This window comes from Anser anser (genome assembly GCF_964211835.1).
Source record: "Anser anser genome assembly, chromosome: Z".
NCBI lineage: Eukaryota > Metazoa > Chordata > Aves > Anseriformes > Anatidae > Anser > Anser anser.
In genome coordinates, this window is record NC_139723.1 from 71,183,201 (window position 1) to 71,206,163 (window position 22,963).

General features: G+C 37.8%; 1 protein-coding gene across 4 annotated transcripts in view; it reads right to left on the minus strand.

The window, feature by feature from the left end:
* Window positions 1-22,963, minus strand: part of PARP8 (poly(ADP-ribose) polymerase family member 8) — a 126,454-nt gene that overhangs the window by 46,282 nt on the left and 57,209 nt on the right. For all 4 annotated transcript variants that reach the window (XM_083819075.1, XM_083819073.1, XM_083819072.1 and 1 more), the window contains 4 exons: window positions 12,856-12,893; window positions 7,566-7,655; window positions 6,158-6,228; window positions 3,782-3,859 (listed from right to left, as the gene is read on the minus strand). In XM_083819075.1, the coding sequence (XP_083675201.1) occupies window positions 3,782-3,859; window positions 6,158-6,228; window positions 7,566-7,655; window positions 12,856-12,893 (277 nt within the window). The remainder of the gene's footprint in view (window positions 1-3,781; window positions 3,860-6,157; window positions 6,229-7,565; window positions 7,656-12,855; window positions 12,894-22,963) is intronic.

Genomic DNA, 22,963 nt, shown 5'->3' on the forward strand with positions numbered 1-22,963 from the left:
AGTCAATTACTACTTTCTCATTAAGCAATATGCTTGTGATTGTATGACCCTGACTCTACTTCTTTACACCAATTAGAAAAACAGTAATTCCACTAAAGTCAATGATCTCGTAATTTGGACACATTCAGAAACGAGAATAAGACTTGGCTTGTACCTTTGACAAATTCAGACAGCAAAGCACAAGAGTGGAATTTATCTCTTTAGACACATGAATATATCCTTACACATTAATTCCTGCTGAGAATTCCTGCTATTCCAGAGGTCTATGTAACCGCAGTAATGTTTCTTCAGTTCGTACATCCAAATCTGCTTGACCTCAGTGCTGTAGCACTTCAGTTCTGATATCTGGAGCTGTACTTTTCATTATGTTTCTAATTAAATACATTTCAATTGAATTACAATAATAATCACCTGATCACTTTTTACTTATGAAAATTAGCAAATAATTTGATTAGACCTAGACTTCATCAAACATAAGGCAGTTCATCAGCATAGCACGTGAACATACTTTGAGCTATTGATGATATTCCCAACCAGAAAGGTATAAGCCAGCTATCCCCGCTCTGTATGGATAGGCACGTCAGAAAAATTTCCCACCTAGACAAGCATAGGAACAAAACCTTTACTAATTTATTTTTCTTTTACTTCAGGTAGGAGTAAACAAACCTTTGTATATGTAAATATATATATGTATATATCATTACTCAAAAATTAATTGTTTAAATATGCATAAGCAATTGCTGTTCTACTTCCAAAGAGAGCACAGCAATGTTTTCACAGATCAGAACCGTGGTCCAGCCATCACTTTGTTGCTCCCAAAGCACGTTTTTTTTAACCACTCTAACATGTAATTAATAATAAAATCCAAATGGAACGCTATGCAGAACACCGAATTGCTCAGCATACTGCCTTCTCCCATCTATTTTCTGGTGGTAAGAGGTATTGACCTCCAGAAAGAACCAAAGTGGTGTTCCGGCAAACTGTAAGACCACGGGTATGGTATCTTCCACCCCTAAATTAGTGCCACAGACATGCTGATGTACATAGGGGAGATTGCCAGAGTTTTGTGTATCTAAATTTGCAAGTATGTTCTGTAACTGAAGCACAAGAGAGGGAGAAAGCACCAAAAGTGGTAGTATTACTATTTCAAACTGCTATTCTCTATTGCAAATGTAGAAGGTAGAGATTCAAAGTAAGAATTAACAAAGAGATGCCCAGAAAGTGAAAATAAAAACTAAAAATCTGATAGCTTTGCTGTGTCTGAAGGGTCTGTGTTTAGAAAGTCCTGGTATTTAATCTGAGACTTAATTCAGATTATTTTGTCCCATATAATGCAAAAGGTTGCATTTTTAAAGGAGATTAAGTGATTTACAGACCTAAATCCCATTGAAAATCAATAGGACTTAGGCTATTGAATCACTTAGCTACTTGAAAGTATTTATCCATTAAATCCTTAGGGAGGATTACAAGCAGGTGCCTAGGAAGCAGATACAAGCTTTTAATTTATGACCAAAAGGTCGTATCTTGTTTTCACTGCCCATCAAATGCAATTTCCCATGCTCCTTGTTTCATCATCAGTTGCTTTCTTTTCTTCCCAGCTGTAACCACTTAGAAATGTTAGTATAAACCCTGACCTCCACCTTTTCCAACTGCGTTGCGCAGAGTTACACTGGTAGCCATACCCCATAGTTGTTAATATCAGCATTTTTGTCCCCCTTCTCTGTGGGCACAGCAAACACTTGTCTCAAATAAAGCAGCTTACCTTACCTGTTCCCTGCATATACTGTCAACTACTTTCCATATAGACTACTGTCTATTTCCATATTATTGAATCCCAATACATGTGGTGCCCACTTAATAACTCTTACAATCACCTTCTTTGAAAAAGGACTGTTCTTTTATCTCTCCAGGAACTTAGCTCACTACCTGGTTTCCTACTTAATTCCTAAGTCCTTAACCACTTCAATCTATAGATTTTCCTTAAAATTTCATCTTTTTGACCATGACATTTTATTTTTTTTCTCCTGATAAATACATTTTTGATGATGTCTTTTATTGTTGTAGTTGTTGTTTGTTTCTTCTCCTTATATCGCTTTTGGAGTATTCTATTCTAAAGACATTCACAATCATCTAATATCTTTTTTTATTACTGATTTAACTACAATTTTACTGTGTTTTTTTCTCCTGTTATCATTCCTTCAATTAAATACACTAGCCCAAAGAACGACAATGTAATGCAGTTCCAACTTCAAATATAAGGCAACCGAATTCTGACCAGTAGTTGCTATTACACAACTCTTTTACAGCTTGCAAAATGATTTACTGTTCTCTCTGTTCATATCTCATAGGCAGTGTTAATATTTATTCATCCATTTGGGCACTGGCAGGCATCCTTTACCAAATGTAGTTTCACTGGTTCTAGAAGCAAGCGCTCCCAGCTGCTTGCTGGCTTCTCCTTCACCTTGAGGTTATTGCTCTCTCAGTAGAGTTGAAAAATGACACCAGTACACACAATTCATCACCACAGGGCAAAACTCAGAAGATTTTTCCTCTCAGGCAGATTAAAATAAGATACTGGTCTTTGTACTGAAGTGTGTGTACACAGCCCTTTCCAGCACTCTGTGGGGCTGTACTAATAGGCAGAGGAAGGGAGGCAACTCCTGCAGTCATTTCTCAAGTGAACATGAGTCTGTACCCATGTCAGTCATTTTCTCATACCGAAAATACATTATTTCAGTTCCAGTTTCAGTATCACTTTCTGTAGCTTTTTAGGGGTGGGCTTTCTATACTTTACTGTAAATATAATGCACTTTAACTCGTATTTTGTGTTCAAGCCCCACCATGCTACTGGAGGAGAGGCTCAGCTATGCCCTGCTCATCAGCATGCTGCACACCCTGCTCCAACCCAACCGGCCGGCACTGCCGACACACTCCTGCAGCCTCACTCTGCACTCCCAGGGCGTGGATGGCTTCAGCCTCCAGGCGGAGGCAGCAACAACTTTCATAAATGCCAGCTGTAATTCGCTACAATGTTCATCAAAACAAACAGTTCTAAAAACATAAGTGAGGAATGATTCCTTTGGGGCAAACTTTAGACTAAAAAGATTAGAAAAATCTGAATAAAGGAGGCTAGCAGCATGAAGCGTTCTATTGACGTTGCAAAAGGAAAAGATATAAAGATATTTTATTTCCCATGTACATCACAGGGTGTAATAATAACTAATTCTGCTAAGGGAGCAAGAAGGAAAACAGAGCTGCACATTTATCTAAAAATATGTAGCATTTTTCAAGGTGAATTTAAGTGTAGACCTAAGAGAAAGAATGGATCGTTGCCTAGATTAAAGTTATTTTGTAATAACCATTTTTTACCATTAAATTGCAGTGCTCTTGACTTTACAAAATGGCAACCCTCCAGCAGGAAACAAATTTGGATCTAGCCTGACTTCCCATTTGTATCAATAATGGGATATGCTGTAAAGAGTAAATGTCTATTTCCTGGAAAAAAGCAACTGGCTTCTATTTTCAAACATCCTGAAGAACAGCTGGATTTTCTGTTCTTGTAGTTTTACAAATGCAAAGGAGCTCTCCTTATTTTAAGTTTGACATGATTATACAGTATAACATACTCAATACTTTTACTATAAAATACTATATATATAGACATATTACATTCACACATTGAATAAACATAATAAATTAATTATAAAAAAAATTATAATAGAATGAACCACAGAGGCTTTCAGATATAAATTTGAAACATTTGCAAAATATCCTTCATTACCTGTCCTCCATAATAAAATTCTTCAGAATCATTATCCCCTTCAGAATCTTCTTCAAGTGTGCTGTTGTGCTGTGACTCCTTAATTACAAATGAAAATTAACAATGATAAAAGCAGTATCTCTGTCTTGCATTTATAGTTCTGAGCACAGGAAGACTATTTTTTGCAAATAAGCTCTATTCACACTTAATAAGAGATGACATTTTAGGATTATTTTTCGTGAGGAGTACTATGGGCCCATTTTAAGAATAGTGAAAGAGCAGACAAAGCTCACACACACTATTGGGGCACAAAAAAACAACCCCGAATGTATGTCGGAGAAAAATACTTGGTCAGAGGATACAGACAGCGTGGTATTTTAGGAACTGGACTAGAATATTCAGGATTACTTCACTCTGTGTACGCTAAACAAAGCGTACTTCACCCACCAAGACAGAGGTTCTGTATTTAATCCATTAAGCATTTCAGTGACCTAATAAAGTTTTAATTAACTTGATTCTGGTAAATCAATTCTAATAGTTTAAGGAAATAATTCAAGCCTAAGAATGGGATCTTTTAAGTCCCCTTCTGCGAAAAACTCTGACAAACCTCTGTTTAATTATTATAACAAAAGTACCAGCCTGTTGCCAGGGAACTTAAAACTTAATTTTCTGACTGCCTCTGTCCTAAGACTTTGAAAATTAAAGATTAGAAAGTAATATGCTTACCCAAGTAAAACCTGTTCTAAATAGGCTGCTCTGTGAATAATTGCACTCAAGTAAATAGAACCACTCATGGTACAGACTTCAATTCTGCATGAACTGCAGTGTTATATTCTACTTGTTACCAATGAAGCCTTTAGTTATAATTATGTAATTAATTCAAAATATTAATCCTTGTTTCTCACAATACATTAGTTATTTCTAGGCTCTATTCTGACAAGGATCCCATAAAGAATACCTGATAAAATCTTAACTCTTTACTTCAATCCAAACACCATGTACTTTTTGCACATTTTCTGTTTATGTCCTACACATTCCTGTGTTGGAGTTAGACAATCTTTAAAGTCCCTTCCAACCAAAACCATACACTGATTCCATGATACACAGAACTGTCACAGTGGAATACAAATCAGATGTGTGAATCAAAGAAGAGAAAGTACCCCTAAATGCCCTACATTTATAAATGTCAAATATACTCATCACCAATTTCCATGGTCAGACAATACAATCCCACCTCCTTACCTTTACCTCTAAATTCCTTCTGTATTTACTACATGTATACATAGAACAAAAATTGTATTTCAGCCAATTTCACAGCGATTTTTTAAGATGAGGCATAAAAATCCTATCTGCTTCTACTTTACTAAAAAGAAATAAAGTGACTTCAATCATCTTTGTTTAATAATAACCCTAGCTAAAGGGGAAATTTGTGTTAAAACAGAACCCAAGTGAACAAAAAAATCAATGCCAACTAAAGAGAAACAAAACTCTCACATGAGAATAGTGTAAAACCCATCCTATCCTAATTAAAACTTTTGTCTAGCCAACAGTGTTAGAGACTTATTTAAAGGTTTTTTCAGTGTTTTTATACTTAAGTACCTTGTTCAATTAAAAAAAAAAAAAAAAGGAAAAACTCAAAAGTCTGTCCCATGGAAACTAACTATATCTTAATGTTTTAATCCAAACGGTAACTTCTGCATCAAAAGGGTAAATACTGCATTTGAACTTTTAATGTTTACAGAGCATTGCATAAAATTATGTGGCAGTAGAATCAAAATACTTCCAAGTGCAGTTTTTAAAATCAAATAGGGTTTCACCTAATGAAAACAACCAACCATATCCATTATCATATCTGATCATACTTAACCCCCTTTTCCAGAATAAAATACAGATCAGAGCCTAAAAGGTCATTAGTCATAAAACAAATATTCCAAATCCAGAAATAAACCTTGTCAGAGAAAGTCTTGAAGTTAAGCACTTGAATTTTTGATACAGTGCTCAATCTCTTGCACCACTCATGGTGGGAGCCTATGTGGTACTTTCTTTGAGGCCCTAACACTGTCAGCCCCTGAAGATCTCATCTTTTAGTGCCATTTCTTTCTTAATATCATCTCAGTGAGACTAGTTAGGGGCCCATGCCAGAGGTACAGCACAAATACAAGCATGACTGAAAAGCCTTCACACTCCAGATATTACTTACGGTGAACATTGCCAGGAGAAGGTCCAGAGACTCCAGTGGGATTGCTGTAGGCCACAGTAGTGGCCTAAGTAAGCTAAGACATTTCTTGCAAAATATGTTGTAAGGGTGCATTTGACAGGAATTTTATTCTATTACATATTATTTTAGTTGTTTCTTAAAATATCTTTTGTTAAAATATACATACAAGAAATACATACCTCTCCATTCTCCCTCTGTAATTTTGATTTTATGGATAAGCAATAGTTGACATCGCTGGTTTTTCTTAATTCTTAAAATAAAAGGGAAAATAGAGAACATCTGTGAAAAATGTGAAATACTTTTGTATATACTGACTTTAAATACTTAGTTGAAATAAGTAAGTAAGTTACAGGTATGAAGGACATCAAAGTGTTTACAATACAACAGTCTAAAATTAACAAGAGACTATGTTTCAGAATACTCATGTTTTTAACTGTGAAATGAAATTCAGCTGGTCCATTTAGGAGATTTTGTTTTCCCAATCAGTAATTTAAACTTCTGTGTAAAAAAGAATGAAAAGAATGAAAGATCAAAAGCCCTCAGCAATAATTAAATCAGATCAACTTATATACAAAATATAGGTTTAGATCTTATTTTAAATGATAGGCTTTACTTCTTTTCAAATTACGTACATACTTGCAAATAAAATTTAATCTATTCAAATTAATAAAATTTAATAAAATCTTAAAATTCAGGCTATAATGACCAGTTTTTGTTAGGGTGCCACTCCAGTAACTTTATTAAAATTATTGTTGATTTACTACATAAATGAGATCAGAGACTGAAAATCATATTGATTTTCCAGTGGAATTCAAAGTAATTCTGTGTTATACATGCACACAAAAATACCTTAAAGCTCTGTAACAATAATAAAAATACCACAAAGTCAAGCACTCTTATCTGCAGAACTGCTAGATTTAAGACTGCTTTACTCAGTTTCTCCTATAGCCTGAAATCATCAAGGAATTTAGCTGATAAAGTCTAAAAAAAATCTGTGTGGAGTATACAGAGATCTTGGTTATATATTGTATATAAGTGCCTAGATCTCTAAACGCCATTTTATGTATTAAATGTTTTGGGTTTTTTTGAAAGTATGGATGTAATTTCAAATGAAGAGGTTCCCAAAATCACTGGAAAAAATATTTTTTCCTGTAGTCTCACTTGTGAAATAGCTGAACCATTTTGTTTGAAATTTTCTGAAATAATTCACCAGAGGCAATGATAGTTATAGACTGTTTCATCCCCAGTGGTACAGATTTCATAAAGGTTTAAGCAAGTGAGCGTGAAAACTTATAATTGGGAAGTACTAAGCACCTCTAACTGTATTTGAGGAGAATTACTTTAGCACAGACTGCAGGACATTAAAGGAATAAAATACATTCTGCCTACACAATTGTGTTGATCCCCAAAAGAAGTATTTTAATTTATTCTATTCTGAAATGTAGGACAACTTACTACAGAGAGCCTGTGAAGAACTAGTGAACTGTACAAGTACGCACATTAACACATCTCCCTTTAAGTACAGGAAATGTCTTGTCCTCCCTCACAAAACATGAACTTGGTAAAATAATCAGGACATAACATTACCTGTAGCAATTTGGTGGAAAATTACTGGAATTGGCTCTGTTGTAACTAACACATCTTCATCGTTATCAGAACTGGAAACATACGTGTTATCTATGAAAGAAAAACACTTTGCATGTTGAAGTTCCGTGGTGCTCTGCCAGCCCCTTCCCTCATTGCACAACCCACCCTTCTACCATAATGAATCACTTCCCAACTGATGAGGGAAACCCAACACTATCATATTCTTGCTGTGCTTTTTTCTAGAGAGATTGCAGATAAAAAAAAGTACCGAAAGGATGGAAGATTAAGAACCAAATATTATACAACCAACCCCCCTGCATTCCAACATTATGGCTTTCATGAAGTGTACCAAGCACTGCTCAGAACTGTCCCAAGACCCATAGGGGCTGGTGCCAACCTTTTCCAAAAGGATGACTTGTTCTACATTTTCTGTCATGCTTGATACCAACATTCAGGCTTAGTCTAACATGCAGTGAGCTGGCTGTTAACAGGACATTATATATATATATATGCCTCATATATGCCTCATATATTATGAGGCAAAATATATATGCCTCATGTTGGAAAGTTACAAAAAGGATGTTTGAATTATCTTCTAATCAATGGAGAACATTTCTTGTGCCTGATTCAGGGAAAAAAAATATTTTGTCCCCTTTAAAAACTTTCGGTACGGGTATGAATACTGAAAGCACATTTCAAACTTTCTTATAAAATGTGGGAATAGACTGTGATTTTTTATTTCCAACCAAACCTCCACTAACAACAAAAAAGGAGCAGCAAGTTTTTATGCAGTATGCACAGAAGCTAATTTTGCATGAACTGCTGAACTGCCTACGAAAGTATTAAAAATTTTGTTTTCTAATGATCTGGGCTAAATTGAACTTTCCACTCTATAGCAGAAAGGCTGACAATTAAGATAATCAGAGATAGAGAGGCAAGTAAGAGAACTGAAAGGGTTTGATCTATCATGCACCAGAGTGCTCAGAATCAGCATCAGCAAAGGGCATGAACTCGCATGCACTTTTAAGCACACTGCTGCAACTCCACATCTCAAAGCTTTTGACCACTGTGCTTCCAGTGGAATGCTAGAAATAATGTAAACATTAATTGATCAGTAAATCCAGCAATTTGCCACCTATACTGCAGTGTTCTGGGAAGTCTGCATCCAGACTGAGCCCTAGGGAGGCTGCCCCCTCCTCGCAGCAGCACCAGCAGTTCCCACAGGTGTGCCACGCTGCCTTTGCAGACTGGCAGCTGCATCGCCATGCACAGACAGGCGCGTGGGGCTTTCCCAGCCCGCCACCTGTGAATCAGCCTTTCTGCCACCTCCACGCAGAGCTACCATGTCTGGCGCTACCCCACACCTTTGCCTACTTCTCACTCCTGCACTGTCCCGTGAGGTAACCCAAGTAGTCTGTGCACAGCACAGCAAACACATACTGTGAGCAGGTAGCCGCTCCTGGAGGCTGACCCCACTTTCCCCCGAGTGCTGCACTCCGTGGGCACCGCAACCTGCTCCATCTGCTCAGTCTGCATCTGCTCGGCTACATGCTTGGCACGGGGACATGTTTTAGAGCCACGGCACAGCGAGAGTAAGAGGTGCTGCCTCCAGCCATCTGCCAGCACTCGCTCCTCCTGCCACTTTTGTCAGGCTGTAAGCTATGCACCCAGGGCAGCTGCTTCTCACCCTCTCCCAGACCCCCTGCCTTGCCTCTGTTTGCAGGCTCCACCTTGCCATCACCGTTTCAGTGCCAGCATCACCACGTTGGATGGCTCTGGGCATACAACACATGCCCACTCCTTCCCCAAGTCTGGGAGCGTAGCTTTCTGCTGTAGAGAGCATCATTTAGATCTAAATAAATTTACCCAGCTCTCACTATATGGGTGCAGATAAGGAAATCCATGTGCTAGAACTTATTGCTATATGAAAATGTAGGAAATACAACAATTTGTGCTGTACAGAATATATGATTACCAAGAAATATATATATGGAAAAAAGGCTGACTCAATTAAGGTTTTATTGATTTTAATTATATTTTATGCCCATTGCTTGTCATTCTTTCGTGGCAGCTGGATAATATTTCTCACTGCCAAGCTTTTGTTTTCCTTTTCTACTTGGCAACGACTGCTTTTTTTGTTTTTGTTTCTGTGTGTGTGTGTTTTTCCTTTCCTGTCCTTCTGTCAGTGTAATGAAACTTGAAATGAAGACACTGGTTTTGGTCTTTCTTCAAGATCTCATTTCCAACACAGTTAGGTGGAGTCTGCCTGAACCTGTTGCAGGTAGGCAACCAACTACTCGCTGCCAAGCTGGGTGTCCCCATCTCTACTGCAGTCTAACGCAGTCTAAGAGAGGGATGTTTCTGTTAATGTGTCCATAACCCACAAATCACTGGCATAAAAGACCACAGTAGTTCTAAAAGTTTATGGCAGCTAGCAAGTATCAGTCAAAACATATATTCATTAGCAAAATACCTGCTGCTGTAATGGTTCTCACAGGAGTCATGATCCACTCATATTAAAGGGACTTTAGTCTACTCATTGATGTTATAGTCTGTAACTGCTCCTTAGGAGCGCTATTCTCCCCCACTTTTGTCAATGTTGTGAGAAAATGGTTACCAAGATATTTTGCTGGAACTGTTATTACTTGCCTGTAAAATTTTTAGTTATATTTTCACATTTTCAGCAATGTATAAATAACTTGCAGACATTACTGTCTCAACACTCTTCTGATTAACTTCTTCAGTGCACCATTGTGAGCGTATTTTTAGCTTTCGCTTGCAATTATGAAACTTTCAAACACATTCCATTACTGAAAGTTGTCATGTCATATTATGGTTCCCAGAGGTATGATTTAATGCTTAGCTGTTTGTAACCTTTTGATGCTTTATGAAGCAATTCAGCAGTATCTACACAGTTATCAGTGTCAACGTGGTGATGCTGCATATACAATAGCAATGCAGGGAGCTAGAGTATACAGAGTACCCAAAGGTCTTTTTATGGTATCTAAAATTCACTTGTGGTATCACTTCTGGCTGAATGAACATTTCTAAAGCAGCACTTTTATCTCTCCATATATTTATTACATACACTAGCAATTTATCTGATGATCATTTCTGACAGTCTTCTGCTGGTATTCAAAGTTTGATCCACTGTGTATTACGCACCCTTGATCTCTAAAGGATACAACTTTGATACAGCTACACACTAATTGACTTAAACCATGATCTGCAAAGACTTATCCAGTGAGAAATTTATCTGATGGGCATATACTGCTCTGAACTCTAGTAACAAGCAACAGTGCTTGAAAGGCATATTCCAGTTGAGGAGGAGGATACCAGCAGAGAGTTTCCAATGCTAGACACCACCACGCTCTGATATGCCCCTAAAATATCCCTTAAAATACATGCCAGAAAAGAGATAACATTACTGCTGATCATGGCTACCTCAAAAGATTGAGTACAAATACAGGGGACAAAGACACTGGCTCACCAAATCACAGTGAGTATTTTCAGGATCAACATTGTAAAATGGCAAAGAGTCATTATCATTCCTAACACACTAGACATCTCTTCTTCACAAAGCAGATGTACATACTGTGAATGCTTGAGATAGAAAAAAACAAACAAACAAACAAACAAAAAAAAACCAGTACTTCCAAAGGCCCGAAGGGTTTGATTTCGATCAGTAAACATGCACAACTGGTTTGCTCCCCGTCACCAAGTCAGCTACAGTGTAAAAAGATCAAATTTTATCTGGTTTTAAAAAATAGGGGATGATGGCAGAGAATACCCATTAAGTTTCAGGGTGAAAGTAATTTAGGCCTGTAGACCATCAGGGCATGCTGCAAAGAGCATCTGTAAGGGAGGTTTGAGGTCTGTCAGACAGAAGAGCTTGCCAGGAGATGAAATCTCATTTGCTGTAGGAGCACCTGCTGGTTCAGTGCTCTGCACTGTCATTTAGTTTAGGGGTTCCCAGAGAATACGTTCTATGGGCTCGTAATAGCTTCATTGCTGAAATGAATAAATCCATTACTGACACTTAATAGAACAAACCATTAACATTTTTTTTTCAACTATTTGTTCCACTTTTCATTGCCAGGCCAACCCAGTAACCAATCCATCAATTTACTAGTGGTACGACTACTTTATGAATCTCACTTTCTATACTTACTACCTGTTGAATAGATTGTTATTAGTAGCAGTTTTTCCTGGTGAAAAAACAATCTCTCTCCCTTTTAAAGGTTGTAACAGAATCACTTGTATTTATCATCACTGTTGCACTAATTTCTCTCTGAATCTGCTTCAGACACTTGTATTTTGAACAGACAGTCTATTCCTGCTTATTAGTGAAGAAGAGTAAAACCTCACTTATTTAGAGTTTCTAAAAGAAGCAAGAAGTATTTCTTTTGGAAATATTACAGAGATGTTATGGATAATGATAAAGAAAGAGGCTTTTATATAATTCATAGTATTTATATTATTAAATATTCCTAGGGTGCAAAATACACAGTGTGGTGAAATCCAGCAGCACTACCATATACCACTGCTTATACAGTGTCCCGTTTCCCTCTCCTGTTTCTGCTAACCTCTGTGCCATAAAAGGAGCTGTGCAGGCTCTTTGTGAAGGAAATCAGGGAAACAACTTAGCTGAATATTAGCTTTTGCTCTTGGCTGGTTGTCTTTCACATGGATAATTCAGAACCATACAGGTTGGCCACATGGTTACAAAAATGCTTTTGCCAACCTGGCTAAGGGTATGGCAGGGAGGCAGAAGTGAGCAGCTGGGAACAGCTTTGCAAGCTTACGTTACCAAAGAGACACCTGTACACAAACCCCAACTCCTGCAGACCCTGCGAAGCATCACTGCACAGTCCACAGGTTTAACTTTAAGAACGTGAGTCATCAGTCTCATTAAGGTTTAACACACTGAACTGCTCTGCTGGCCCCGTGCCAGACTGCTCAGTCTCTTGAAAGATCAGACTTTATCTACCATGCCAAAAAAGATCCGGGCGCTTTCTCCCTCCTCTATCACTGTGTTAGCTCCAAACAGGGAAAGCATCACAAGATCTGGTCTCAGTAAACTTGTGAACTAGGTTTTCTCACCCTGACCCGGTTGATAAATGATACCTGAAAGGAAGAAATGACTGTGAAAATTATCTGACTAATGGAAAGTGATTAGCACAAGGATGCACCTGGAACACATTAACACCCTTTCAAATATTCTCATCTGAATGTTGTAATTTACAGTAACACGTATACATGTGCCATGGACAAGAATGTTGCACAGTACCTGGGTAGTCCTCAGAGACATGCACTGAATAGGATACACTGCAAAGAAGAAAAGAAAAAAAAAGAAACAACAGAATTAATAGTAAGAATAACTGCTGGCATAAGATTTTTTTTTTCCTGTTCCTATATTATCTTATGTTTATTTATAGGAACCTGATGGTTTCCAGAACAGAAGGTAACAGCTGATGGCTTTTGAAGTGCACAGCAAGGAAAAAAAATGTCATGCCCATTTTGAAAGCTTACTTGGCTAAATTGGCATATCCTGATTTCAACCTTCTTAAAAAGAATATCAAGACTGCATTATATTTACTTCAGAGTAGTATTTCACAATGTACTTTTGCTAAAGAAAAAAAAGAAAAAAGTTGCTCTGTGAACATCAGAACTAGAAAAGCCCAGTTTTCTCTACATTTCTTCCTGGGGTTTACTCAAAGCTCAGCATGAAGCCCTTAACATGCTGTATGTTCTTGTTAGCTTCAGCCAAGCTCTGTATTGCTTAGGCTCCTTTCTCTCCTCAAATCCCCATATTTATAAAAATTGTGGCAATCTTATTTGACACCTATACCTCTTTGTCAAGGTGAGTTAAAATCAAATTTTAAAGAGCCACAGTCACACTAAAGAGCATCTTCAACACATGGATTACCAGAGCCTGCTTCATCAGAAAAAAGATATACAAACATATTGTCCTCATCCTCTAGGTCAGCCTACATGTGCTTTTCCTAAGACCCAGCAAGATGCTCACTAAATTCACTGCTGAGAGCAAGAAAAATGAACATGGTGGTCTGCTCAGTCATCTAAGAACCCTTTTATTTTTATTTTCATTATCTTTATTTTATTTAAGGGTAACGTACATCTTCATTTAGCCCTAAAAAAAATTCAACTCTGCAGCATGCTGAAAGCTTTCTGTTGTATAACTCATATTCTTTCCAATTCTAAATACTATAAACTGTGTCAACATACACATTTAAATAATACATGATGCATGTTCGTGTCTATAGTGAGTTAAAAAAACAGACAAAGACACGATGGCACAGTCCTCTTAATAAATTCTGTTGTGTATTGTATGTTGTTGAAAACTGATTCGGTGATCTTTTTCAATTACATGAATATAACTCCCGTGTAGACTATAAAATGAATGCACGTACAATATTTTCTTTCTCTCTCAAGAACTTCAGTTAAATGAGCTCTGTTTCCACAATTCAATGACTGCAGGAGGGAATCAATACGAAAAAGTAGGTCTTATACTCTCTTCCCTAAATCAATCTATTGCAGCACAGCTGTCACCTGTTTTTGTACATAATCTTTTCTAGCATAATACATTTTATGTATTGTTTGACTAAGAAGCAAAGATGCCCATTTCTTCAACAGCTGCACATGTTCACATAAATGGAAGCAGAAAGAGTGTTTATTATATCTGACAACAGATTTAGCCACACAATTCTTGATAGCTTCAGTCATGCCAGGATTAAATCCCATCACTGTGTAATGTCAACATTTTGTGATTTTTCTTTTAGTTCTTTTCCAGATTTTTGGATAGGCAGCATCTGCGTCTCATCATCTTGGAGCATTCTGCCTAAAGACTGGGGTATTTAAATCTAATCAATCTGTCATGGCATAAAATGCCACTATTTTAAGTAGGGAAATATTCCAAAATAAAGGAATATTATATCTCAGTGCAGCTATGTGTGAAGAATTTTGTCCTGTGATTAAAAATAATAATAAAACAAATAACAAAAAAGCTGTAAGTTAATGAAGGGCCGGTTCTTACTAAAACTATCCTCTAGATGTTGCGTTTGTAACCATTACTTCTTCCTTCTATTACCTAAAGCTGTACTTCAGCCTTACTCTTTTAGACCGGCAGCTTGTATATCTCTTCGCTGCCACCAGAACTGCTGTGTATGGGTTTGACTACTGTCATATTGTATTATCTTCGAGTGTGGACTTTTATTCCAAGAAAAGAAGAGTCTTCCTAGAACCTAGGAAATACTCCGTGTTCAAATTAAAAACCTCCCTCAAGTCAGTATAAAAGCTCCAGCAAAGAAGTGAAATTCCATGTATGTATGTACATAAACGAAGTTCTTCACATTTAGGAGAGGAACAGGGGCTGGAGAAGTTACAGAATTTCCATCCATGACAATATTCACAACTCAACTTGATAAGGCTGTCTGCAACCTAATCTAACCTTGAAGCCAGGTCTAACTCTGAAGCTGGTCCTGCTTTGAGTGAGCGGGGGGAGAGGGGACCAGGTAGCCTGCACAGGTCACTCCCCCCTTAAATTACTCTATGCTTCTATGTGCAGAAACTCTGTGAAAGTGTGTTTCTCTTCCTTTTTCATCATGTGGTAGCTGTGACAGCAGCAGCTGTGGTCACATTAAATGGAAACTAATGTGAAAAAATACACTTGTGAAAAAAAATCTCGTGAGATGGAAATAAAATGCAAAGTTCATGAAGATGCAGGTTAGAAATAACCTCAAACCAGCTCCTGCAATGACTGTAGGCAAGTTCAAGGTCTGATACAGAGCCCACTGAATCTAGTAGTTGTCTCAGTACTGTGATGAATATTACCAAAGAGGGGAAAGAAAAGGTAAAAATTATATGAAGTAACATAGTTCTGTAAACCTAGTAATAAGAAGTCTCCCTACGGGTAAAATTTCACCACCAAAATTTGATGTCACCTCCATCTGAAAAGCATTAACAGAAAACCTAGCTGCCAAACAAAAATCAAATGGTAATATGGTTAGAAATAATAATGGAATCTGATAAGCCCGAGCTGCCACTCGGAGGAAAGAATGTGAACAAGATGTGAACCCAAGATTAAACAGTAAAATGCTTGAAAACGGGATATTTACTTCCAATTATAACAAACCATCAGTTTTTACTAGAAACACTACTGACTCAGCTTAGGAATCGACCAAACTTAGCTGAGTCCTCAACTCAGCAGAATTACTTGTTATGTTGGGTGTGTCTAACCTGAAATTCTTTACACTCTTAGCCTCTCCCATCTTACCAAAGGAAAAAAAAAAAAGTGAGAAATTGTCTTCTTCGTATTTAAATTCACTTTTTCAGCACACACTGGGATCTCTGTGCTGCCCTCTCCTCAGTGTCCCTAGGACATTGTACGCTGAGACACATCATGCCAGAGGAAGCTCCCATGGGAGCAGCCTTTTAGACAGGCCATTCCTCTTGCACATACTTAAACTCCATTTTGGAGAGAATAAATGACTTGTCAGAGCCCCCAGAGAGAGGCGGCGCTTTGCTTGGGCTGGTAGTGATATGTTAGCTATGTTCGGGACGCAGAATCAAAAAAAGTAATGAAAAAACAAAGTAGGACTACCAAATAGCGCAAAACTGTTTTATCTGTCCCAGCTCGCCTCTGTGATTGTCATGTGTGATCACACTTCAGCACGCTTTTCTACACCCAGGATAAACTGCTTCCTACCGCTTGTGCACCTGAGTTGTCAGAAACCCAGCTACACCAGGCTCACCTCTTGAGAAGCTCCAGTGCTGCACCACTGAAATGTTTTCCCATTGACTTTAATGAGATTTGGAGCCAAGACAGAAACACAAGACACTGATGGCTTAAGGCACCTTCAGAAACCACAGGCTCAGTGAAGACACAGATGTTCACCACCTCTCAGTGTTAAATCCTCCCAGAGCCAAAGAAAGCCTGTACTGAAGCTGCCTTCTTGTTTAAGTACTCAGAAAGGCAACTGGAATTAATTTAGGCCTGGCCTGGACACAGAAGTACATGATTATTCCAGCGAGGGATGTGATTTTTCCTTCTGGCATAGCAGCTCCTCTGTACAACCCTAGTGCAGCTATTGCTATAAATACAGCTTATAGTACTATAATTTTTCCCATTCCCATAAACACATTCTAACCAGCCAACCATCACCCTGGCTAGTTCTGTTACATTGCTTCATGAGCACATTTAAACTCCTGGGTGTAAACAAAGCTTCAATGATCATGTTATTTCTGTTTTATTCAGCTCAGACTTGCTCCAAAAGTCTTCCTACACTACATGTGTTTCTCTTCCTTTAAGCTCAGAACAACCTTCAGACTGTAAAGGGCCTTGTAAATTTTTTGTTATTTAACAAACAGTAAAGCAACTTACAAGAAATTAGTGAGAAATGTCATGTTTCACTGCTTATGTGATCTTAATGTAAACTTCTTATTGCTTGAAATAATATTCACATGCAGAGGGCTCTAGCCTTACTTAGTAACAATTCTATTCATAAAGTATTTCCTGCAAGCATTTTCTAATGTGTTTTAAACACATCTGTTTCTTCTTCAGAGAGATTATCCTGCAAAGGTGTATCTGCATCTGAGAAGCAATTCATAAACCAAATGGGGAGCCACAACATACGTGCTGTTTTTCAAGTGAATCTATCCCATTTTGTTACAGAACAAGCAGATTCACCCGCATTTGATATTACCACATTTTCTCAAAGTTAGTTAAAAAGGACTTTTAGCCTTTGTAGATTCACAGAGCCATTTGCAGAGTCAGGACTGAAATGCACATTAGTGAGTAGACAGAGCGTATGCAGCCATGACCATCAGACTCCAGCACTCTGAGACCCAGGAGAGGTAGGACTGAATGGCCTTCAGATAGCCCACTGAAGCAAAATTTTTGCGATACTAAACCACACTCCTGTACAAGAATCCTTCACGAGCCATATCTTATGGGGTCAAAGTAAAGCCCAAACTGAATATACTACCAGGCAAAACATTACCCCAAAATGTAAGCTTCTGAGAAAAATAAATACATAAATAAAATAAATAAAAATACACACGAAAACTGCTAAAGGAAGCAAAACAAAATTTACTGAGACAAAGCATGTTCATAAAAAGGAAAAGTACCTGTTTACACCCTTAAATGTAACAGTTTTGTTTCCACAGATTTAGTGCAGAGAAAAACTAGAAACAGCAATGTTCTTCCAAAGATCATCTCCCTGTCAAATTTCTACCTGCCATTATGCACAGGTCTATCTCTCTAAATACAATTGTAAGATTGTTTTGCATGCCTTGAACTGCAGCTTTTACCTATCATTGTACAAAATCAGACAGTCAGACATGTATCCCAAAGCCACAACAGTGACACCATAGCAAGAGTGCGTGACGTATCTTCCCATCAAGCTCACTTTATCTCAACCCTATGCCAGCTGTAGTTTCTCTCTAGGAAAGAAATCCCTTAAGCTGAATTTCCAGCTGTTTTGCACAGCAGGAACAGCATGAAGCATCTGGCGCAAGTCTAAGATTTATGCCCATGGAGTGGTTCTGACAATTCAGCCAGCTCTGTTCCATGGCAGCTGCTGACTTACTGCCTTATTAAGTGTGGAAATTGTGATCTAGTTTCTATTCCAGTTTTAGCACTTTCTACTAGAGACAGAGCTCCATGTGCTAATGTTGCAGCTCACAACCTTGCTGAAGAAAGGAAACAACATTTTTTGTCACCTTATGATAGTCTGAATCCAATCTATAACGAAACGTAACAAGAGAGTATATAAGACTTTCTTCATCTTACTGCACCTGGAGCTACAAAATTCCAAAGCAACTACTTTTGTTTGCAATAGCCAAAATACAAAATCTAGCTCAATGAAGTTATGCAACAAGGTAATAGGATGCACGAAGCTCTATACATGAAAATCGATACAAACACTCAGAAAAGTAGCTTATGTACAAATATATAAGATTAGATGCTAGCGTGCGATTGATTATGTGCCAGGGTCAAATTCTGAACAAGTTGGTGAGTTGAAAGAAAGGTTAGTGAAATCCCTTCAAGAATAATAAAATTACACTGGTGAAAACTTTGGGTTGAGGGCCTGTATAATATTTCTGAAAGCAGAGCATGAAACAGAACTGATATTTTCACTTTCTACTCTAGGTGAGGCAATAAGAAGGAATAAGAACAAGGTCCAGTTGAACAGATGCAACTGAAATTGTAATCTTTTACCAGTTTCTAGTTAGAGCATATGTACTTTTCTTTAGTATCTACAAAAAAAACCCACATGCAACAGAAGAACAGCATTTCATGCCACTAATTGCACAGAAAGTATTTTCACTCCCACCTTTGCTTTGTACCCTGATCTTCAAAAATTCATCCAAATCCTTCAACGTATTCCTATTACTTTCATGCCCTTTAGCCTTCTCTTCCACTTCAACAAGACCACAACTTGTCGCTGAAGCTAGACACTTCCTAATATTTTAGTCTTTTCACTCAAATGAAAAAAAAAAATCCAAATGAATTCTACAACAAACACGTAACACACTCCTTTCTAGTAGTTCATTTGAGGTTTGAGAACCAGTTTGAAACTGAGTAGGTTGGCAATAAACCGTACCACAAACACACGGTGGAAATAATGATTTTTAGAAGATGTAATGTGGGATCCCATCCAAAAAAAGTCTCAAATTGCATCCCTGAAATGTATGACCTTTGAACCAGTGCCTTGAGAACTGGTAGGAGATGGAGGTATTAAGTTATTTGCCAGCTGAAAAACTCAGCAGGTTACTTCCACAGAGAATTTGGAATATTTAAGAACAAACAAAATCTTTTTTTTTTTTTTTGTAGCTTATTTCTTATTTGAGTCAGCAAATTTTCTGAAGAGAATTAAAATTCAAAACTAAAAGTTAAACAGGCTGTAAAATGCTTCAATGTCAAGTCTTTCTTCCGATTTCTATGAAGATGACGTACATGCAAATAACAGCAGAAGAAACCCAGCAGCCATAAGCAGCAATTTTCTATGGCAAAAATCTTTCTTCAGCTTAATGGACACTGACAAAAGACAAAACCTCCAAAATCAGATAGGACAGAACCATTTTGTTTTACACTGAAAACAGCACAGACAAAATAACCATAAAAACAACTGAAAAAATAAGCAAGAAGTACTACTGTATTACCTACAGTTAGGCCAAACAAACAATGCAAATTCTTCTTTCAGCATTGAACTGTCACAACCACAAGTGAATGATAAATGTGAGGGGCTTTTGACAATTTGTGAACAAGTGAATTAGCAAAATACTTCATCATTTGGCCTGTACACCAAGTGTGCTAGCGTACAGTTTATTACCTTTCTATGAAACTCTTCAAAAAGAATGCAGTGATGCTATGGGAAAAAACAATCTTTCTCTTCTACACAGGACCTTTTGAAAGAATCCATCCCACTCAGCACACATCATCTAAGGAAGGGCTCTGCTGAAGCCAATTTTCAGAAATGAAACAATGTCAACATTCTAAATGTGCTTGTTGGGTAAATTATTTAATCAACTATTTCTAATATTCTCTTCACAACGTCTTTAGTAAAAAAATATGACAGTCTTAAAATGCATTTGTAAACATACATTTGTAATAACATAATCTACCCTTTTAATTTATTGCAAATCACATTCATAAATGAAGTAAATACTATTTGTAAATATAAGTGTAAAGATTAGCAAGTACCTCATTATATTCATTCATGGTACCTTTACAGTGCAGTCCCAATAATCCAACAAAAGTATAAATAGAACTGAAAAAAGTTTCTTTTATGTAAAACATTAACCACAAAGCGACACCCATCTCCACATTGACAGATGAACAGCAGTAAGAATCATGCAAGTTAGAATCATGTCATGTGATGTGCTATCTTCCATATTTCTGAAAATAAAAGTTTGCATAAGGCTTGTTAAAACACAAAGAAATATAGGGGCTTTTTGCTCTTTCACACAGTCAAATAACTAGGTAAGTAGAGGACTTGTGTGCTATTCTTTTTAATTTTTTTTTATACAGTGACATAAAAACTGATGTCATTAAATAAAATAACAATTACTAAAAACCAACATTATTACCTTCCAGAACAGACAATCAAGTCTTTACAAATAAGATGAAAATTTAAGAAGGTAGACCTAAGTTCTCCTGCACATAGGACAGTTACAGAAAAAGTGATAGCTGATCAAGGGTAGCAAGAATATTCGCACTATTTTATTTTTTAAAGAATTTAGAACTGGAACTAAATCCCACTAAAGTCCAAGGGAATCCTTCATACATGACAAAGAAGATTACATACAGGTTGCACAGAATATACAAGACTTCTGGCCCCTGACAATCACCTGGTATTTCTGCAAGCAAGTACTTAATTCTTTGCTAAAAATTTTCAAGATGTATTCCAAAGGGTGCAAGATTTGGTGATTGCTTGTTTTATACATTTGCAGCTTGCTATACAGCTGGACTTCATATACCTGCCACTTTATCCATGCTCGTGGATTTCTAAACAGCTTTTTAAGTACTGTTTAAAATATTTTGAATGTGCACGGGTGCATCCCAGCAACTTGTTTTCAGATATACAGGCCACCTTAAATGTATTTCTGAAACACATTAGTTCAATGAGTGTTTGTATCCCCTGTGAGCCAGTAACTGATGACCCAGCATCAGGCACAGCAATTTTTGCTGCTTGATAGAGCCAGGTGCTTGCAAAGAACTGAAATTTGTGCGTGCACTCTTTCTTCCTTTCACTATGTATCAAATCTCCCTGTGGTGGTGTCCTGGTTTCAGTTAGGACAGAGTTAATTTTCCTCCTAGTAGCTGGTAGGGTGCTATGTTTTGGATTAGGATGAGAATAATGTTGATAACATGCTGATGTTTTAATTGTTGCAGAGCAGTGCTTACACCAGGCCAAGGACTTTTCGGCTTCTCGCTCTGTCCTGCCAGCGAGCAGGCTAGGGGTGCAGCAGGAGCTGGGAGGGGACAGACCCAGGACAGCTGACCCAAACTGGCCAAAGGGGTATTCCATACCATCTGACGTCATGCTAAACAATATATAGGGGTGGCTGGCAGGGGTGGGGGGGGCCGGCTGCTCGGGGATAGGCTGGGCATCGGTCAGCGGGTGGTGAGCAATTGCATTGTGCATCACTTGTTTCGTACACATTATTATTAGTAGCACTATTACCATTATTATTATTGTTGTTGTTGTTGTTGTTATTTTCCTGTCTTAATAAACTGTCTTTATCTCAACTCACAGGCTTCACTTTCCCGTTTCTCTTCCCCATCCCAGAGAGGGAGGGGGGAGGGTGAGCGAACGGCTGTGTGGTGTTTGGCTGCCGATCGGGTTAAACCACAACAGGTGCACCTGCAATTATACGGGAAAGAATAACAAATGACTGAGTAATCTTTTCCTTTGGATGTGTAGAACGTGTATGTGTGATGACATATGAGAAATCCCAAGCATATCTACTATTTCTTTTGATGACAAATGAAAACTACTCCAAAGGGATACGGGCAGTGTCAATATATCAAAACTGGCACTGCTATCATTTCTTGACATAACCTGGAGGAACAGAGGTGCTCAGTCAAAGCCATTGCATGTTTGCATTTGTCACTAAGAATAATTGTACTACTGGTCCTTTCACACAACCAAAGCACATCTGAATCAAATGGTGAACGTTATTCATAAAGCACTGCTTGATTTAGCATGTTATTCAAATAAAGGGGACACAGAAGACTGCAGCTCAACCATTTCCCTTTTGCAAAGCTTCCAATGAAAAAAAGCACGACAACTTCTAGTAAATGCACAGAAGTCTACGGGATTAATCATCACTCCAGCAAACATGAGGGCAGTCCTAAAAATAAAAATAGCACTTACAAAATAAGCAAATTAAGGACACTTGAGGAGAAAAAAAAAAAGCATGTGCTGTTTATCACTTATTTTATACATAGAAAGTTAACTAAAATATGGCAATGTGTAATGCCAGATTGTTCACAACCAGACTATATCAACAGCAGATTATTTCACTCAGAATTACATAACCAGTGTCTTCTTGCAATCACCTTGTCTGACCAGGTCCAGCTCGACATGACTCGCTTCAAACCCCTCTTCAGAAGGCTCTTCCTTCTCTCCACTGATCACACTGGTTTGCATTCTCTCTCCATCCTCCCCATTAGCTCCCCAGACAAGTTCACTCTTCCACAGCATACAGATCACCAAATAAACTGGACACCAACCTCTTAATCCAGCTCAGCTGCAGCCACAGCAGCATAAATGATCACAGCCTTTGGGCATCATATTTCCAGGCTTGGGCCCATCTTCACCCACAATGCGTTTGCTATATTTTAGTTGGGTTTAGTTCAGGGGAAAAAAGTG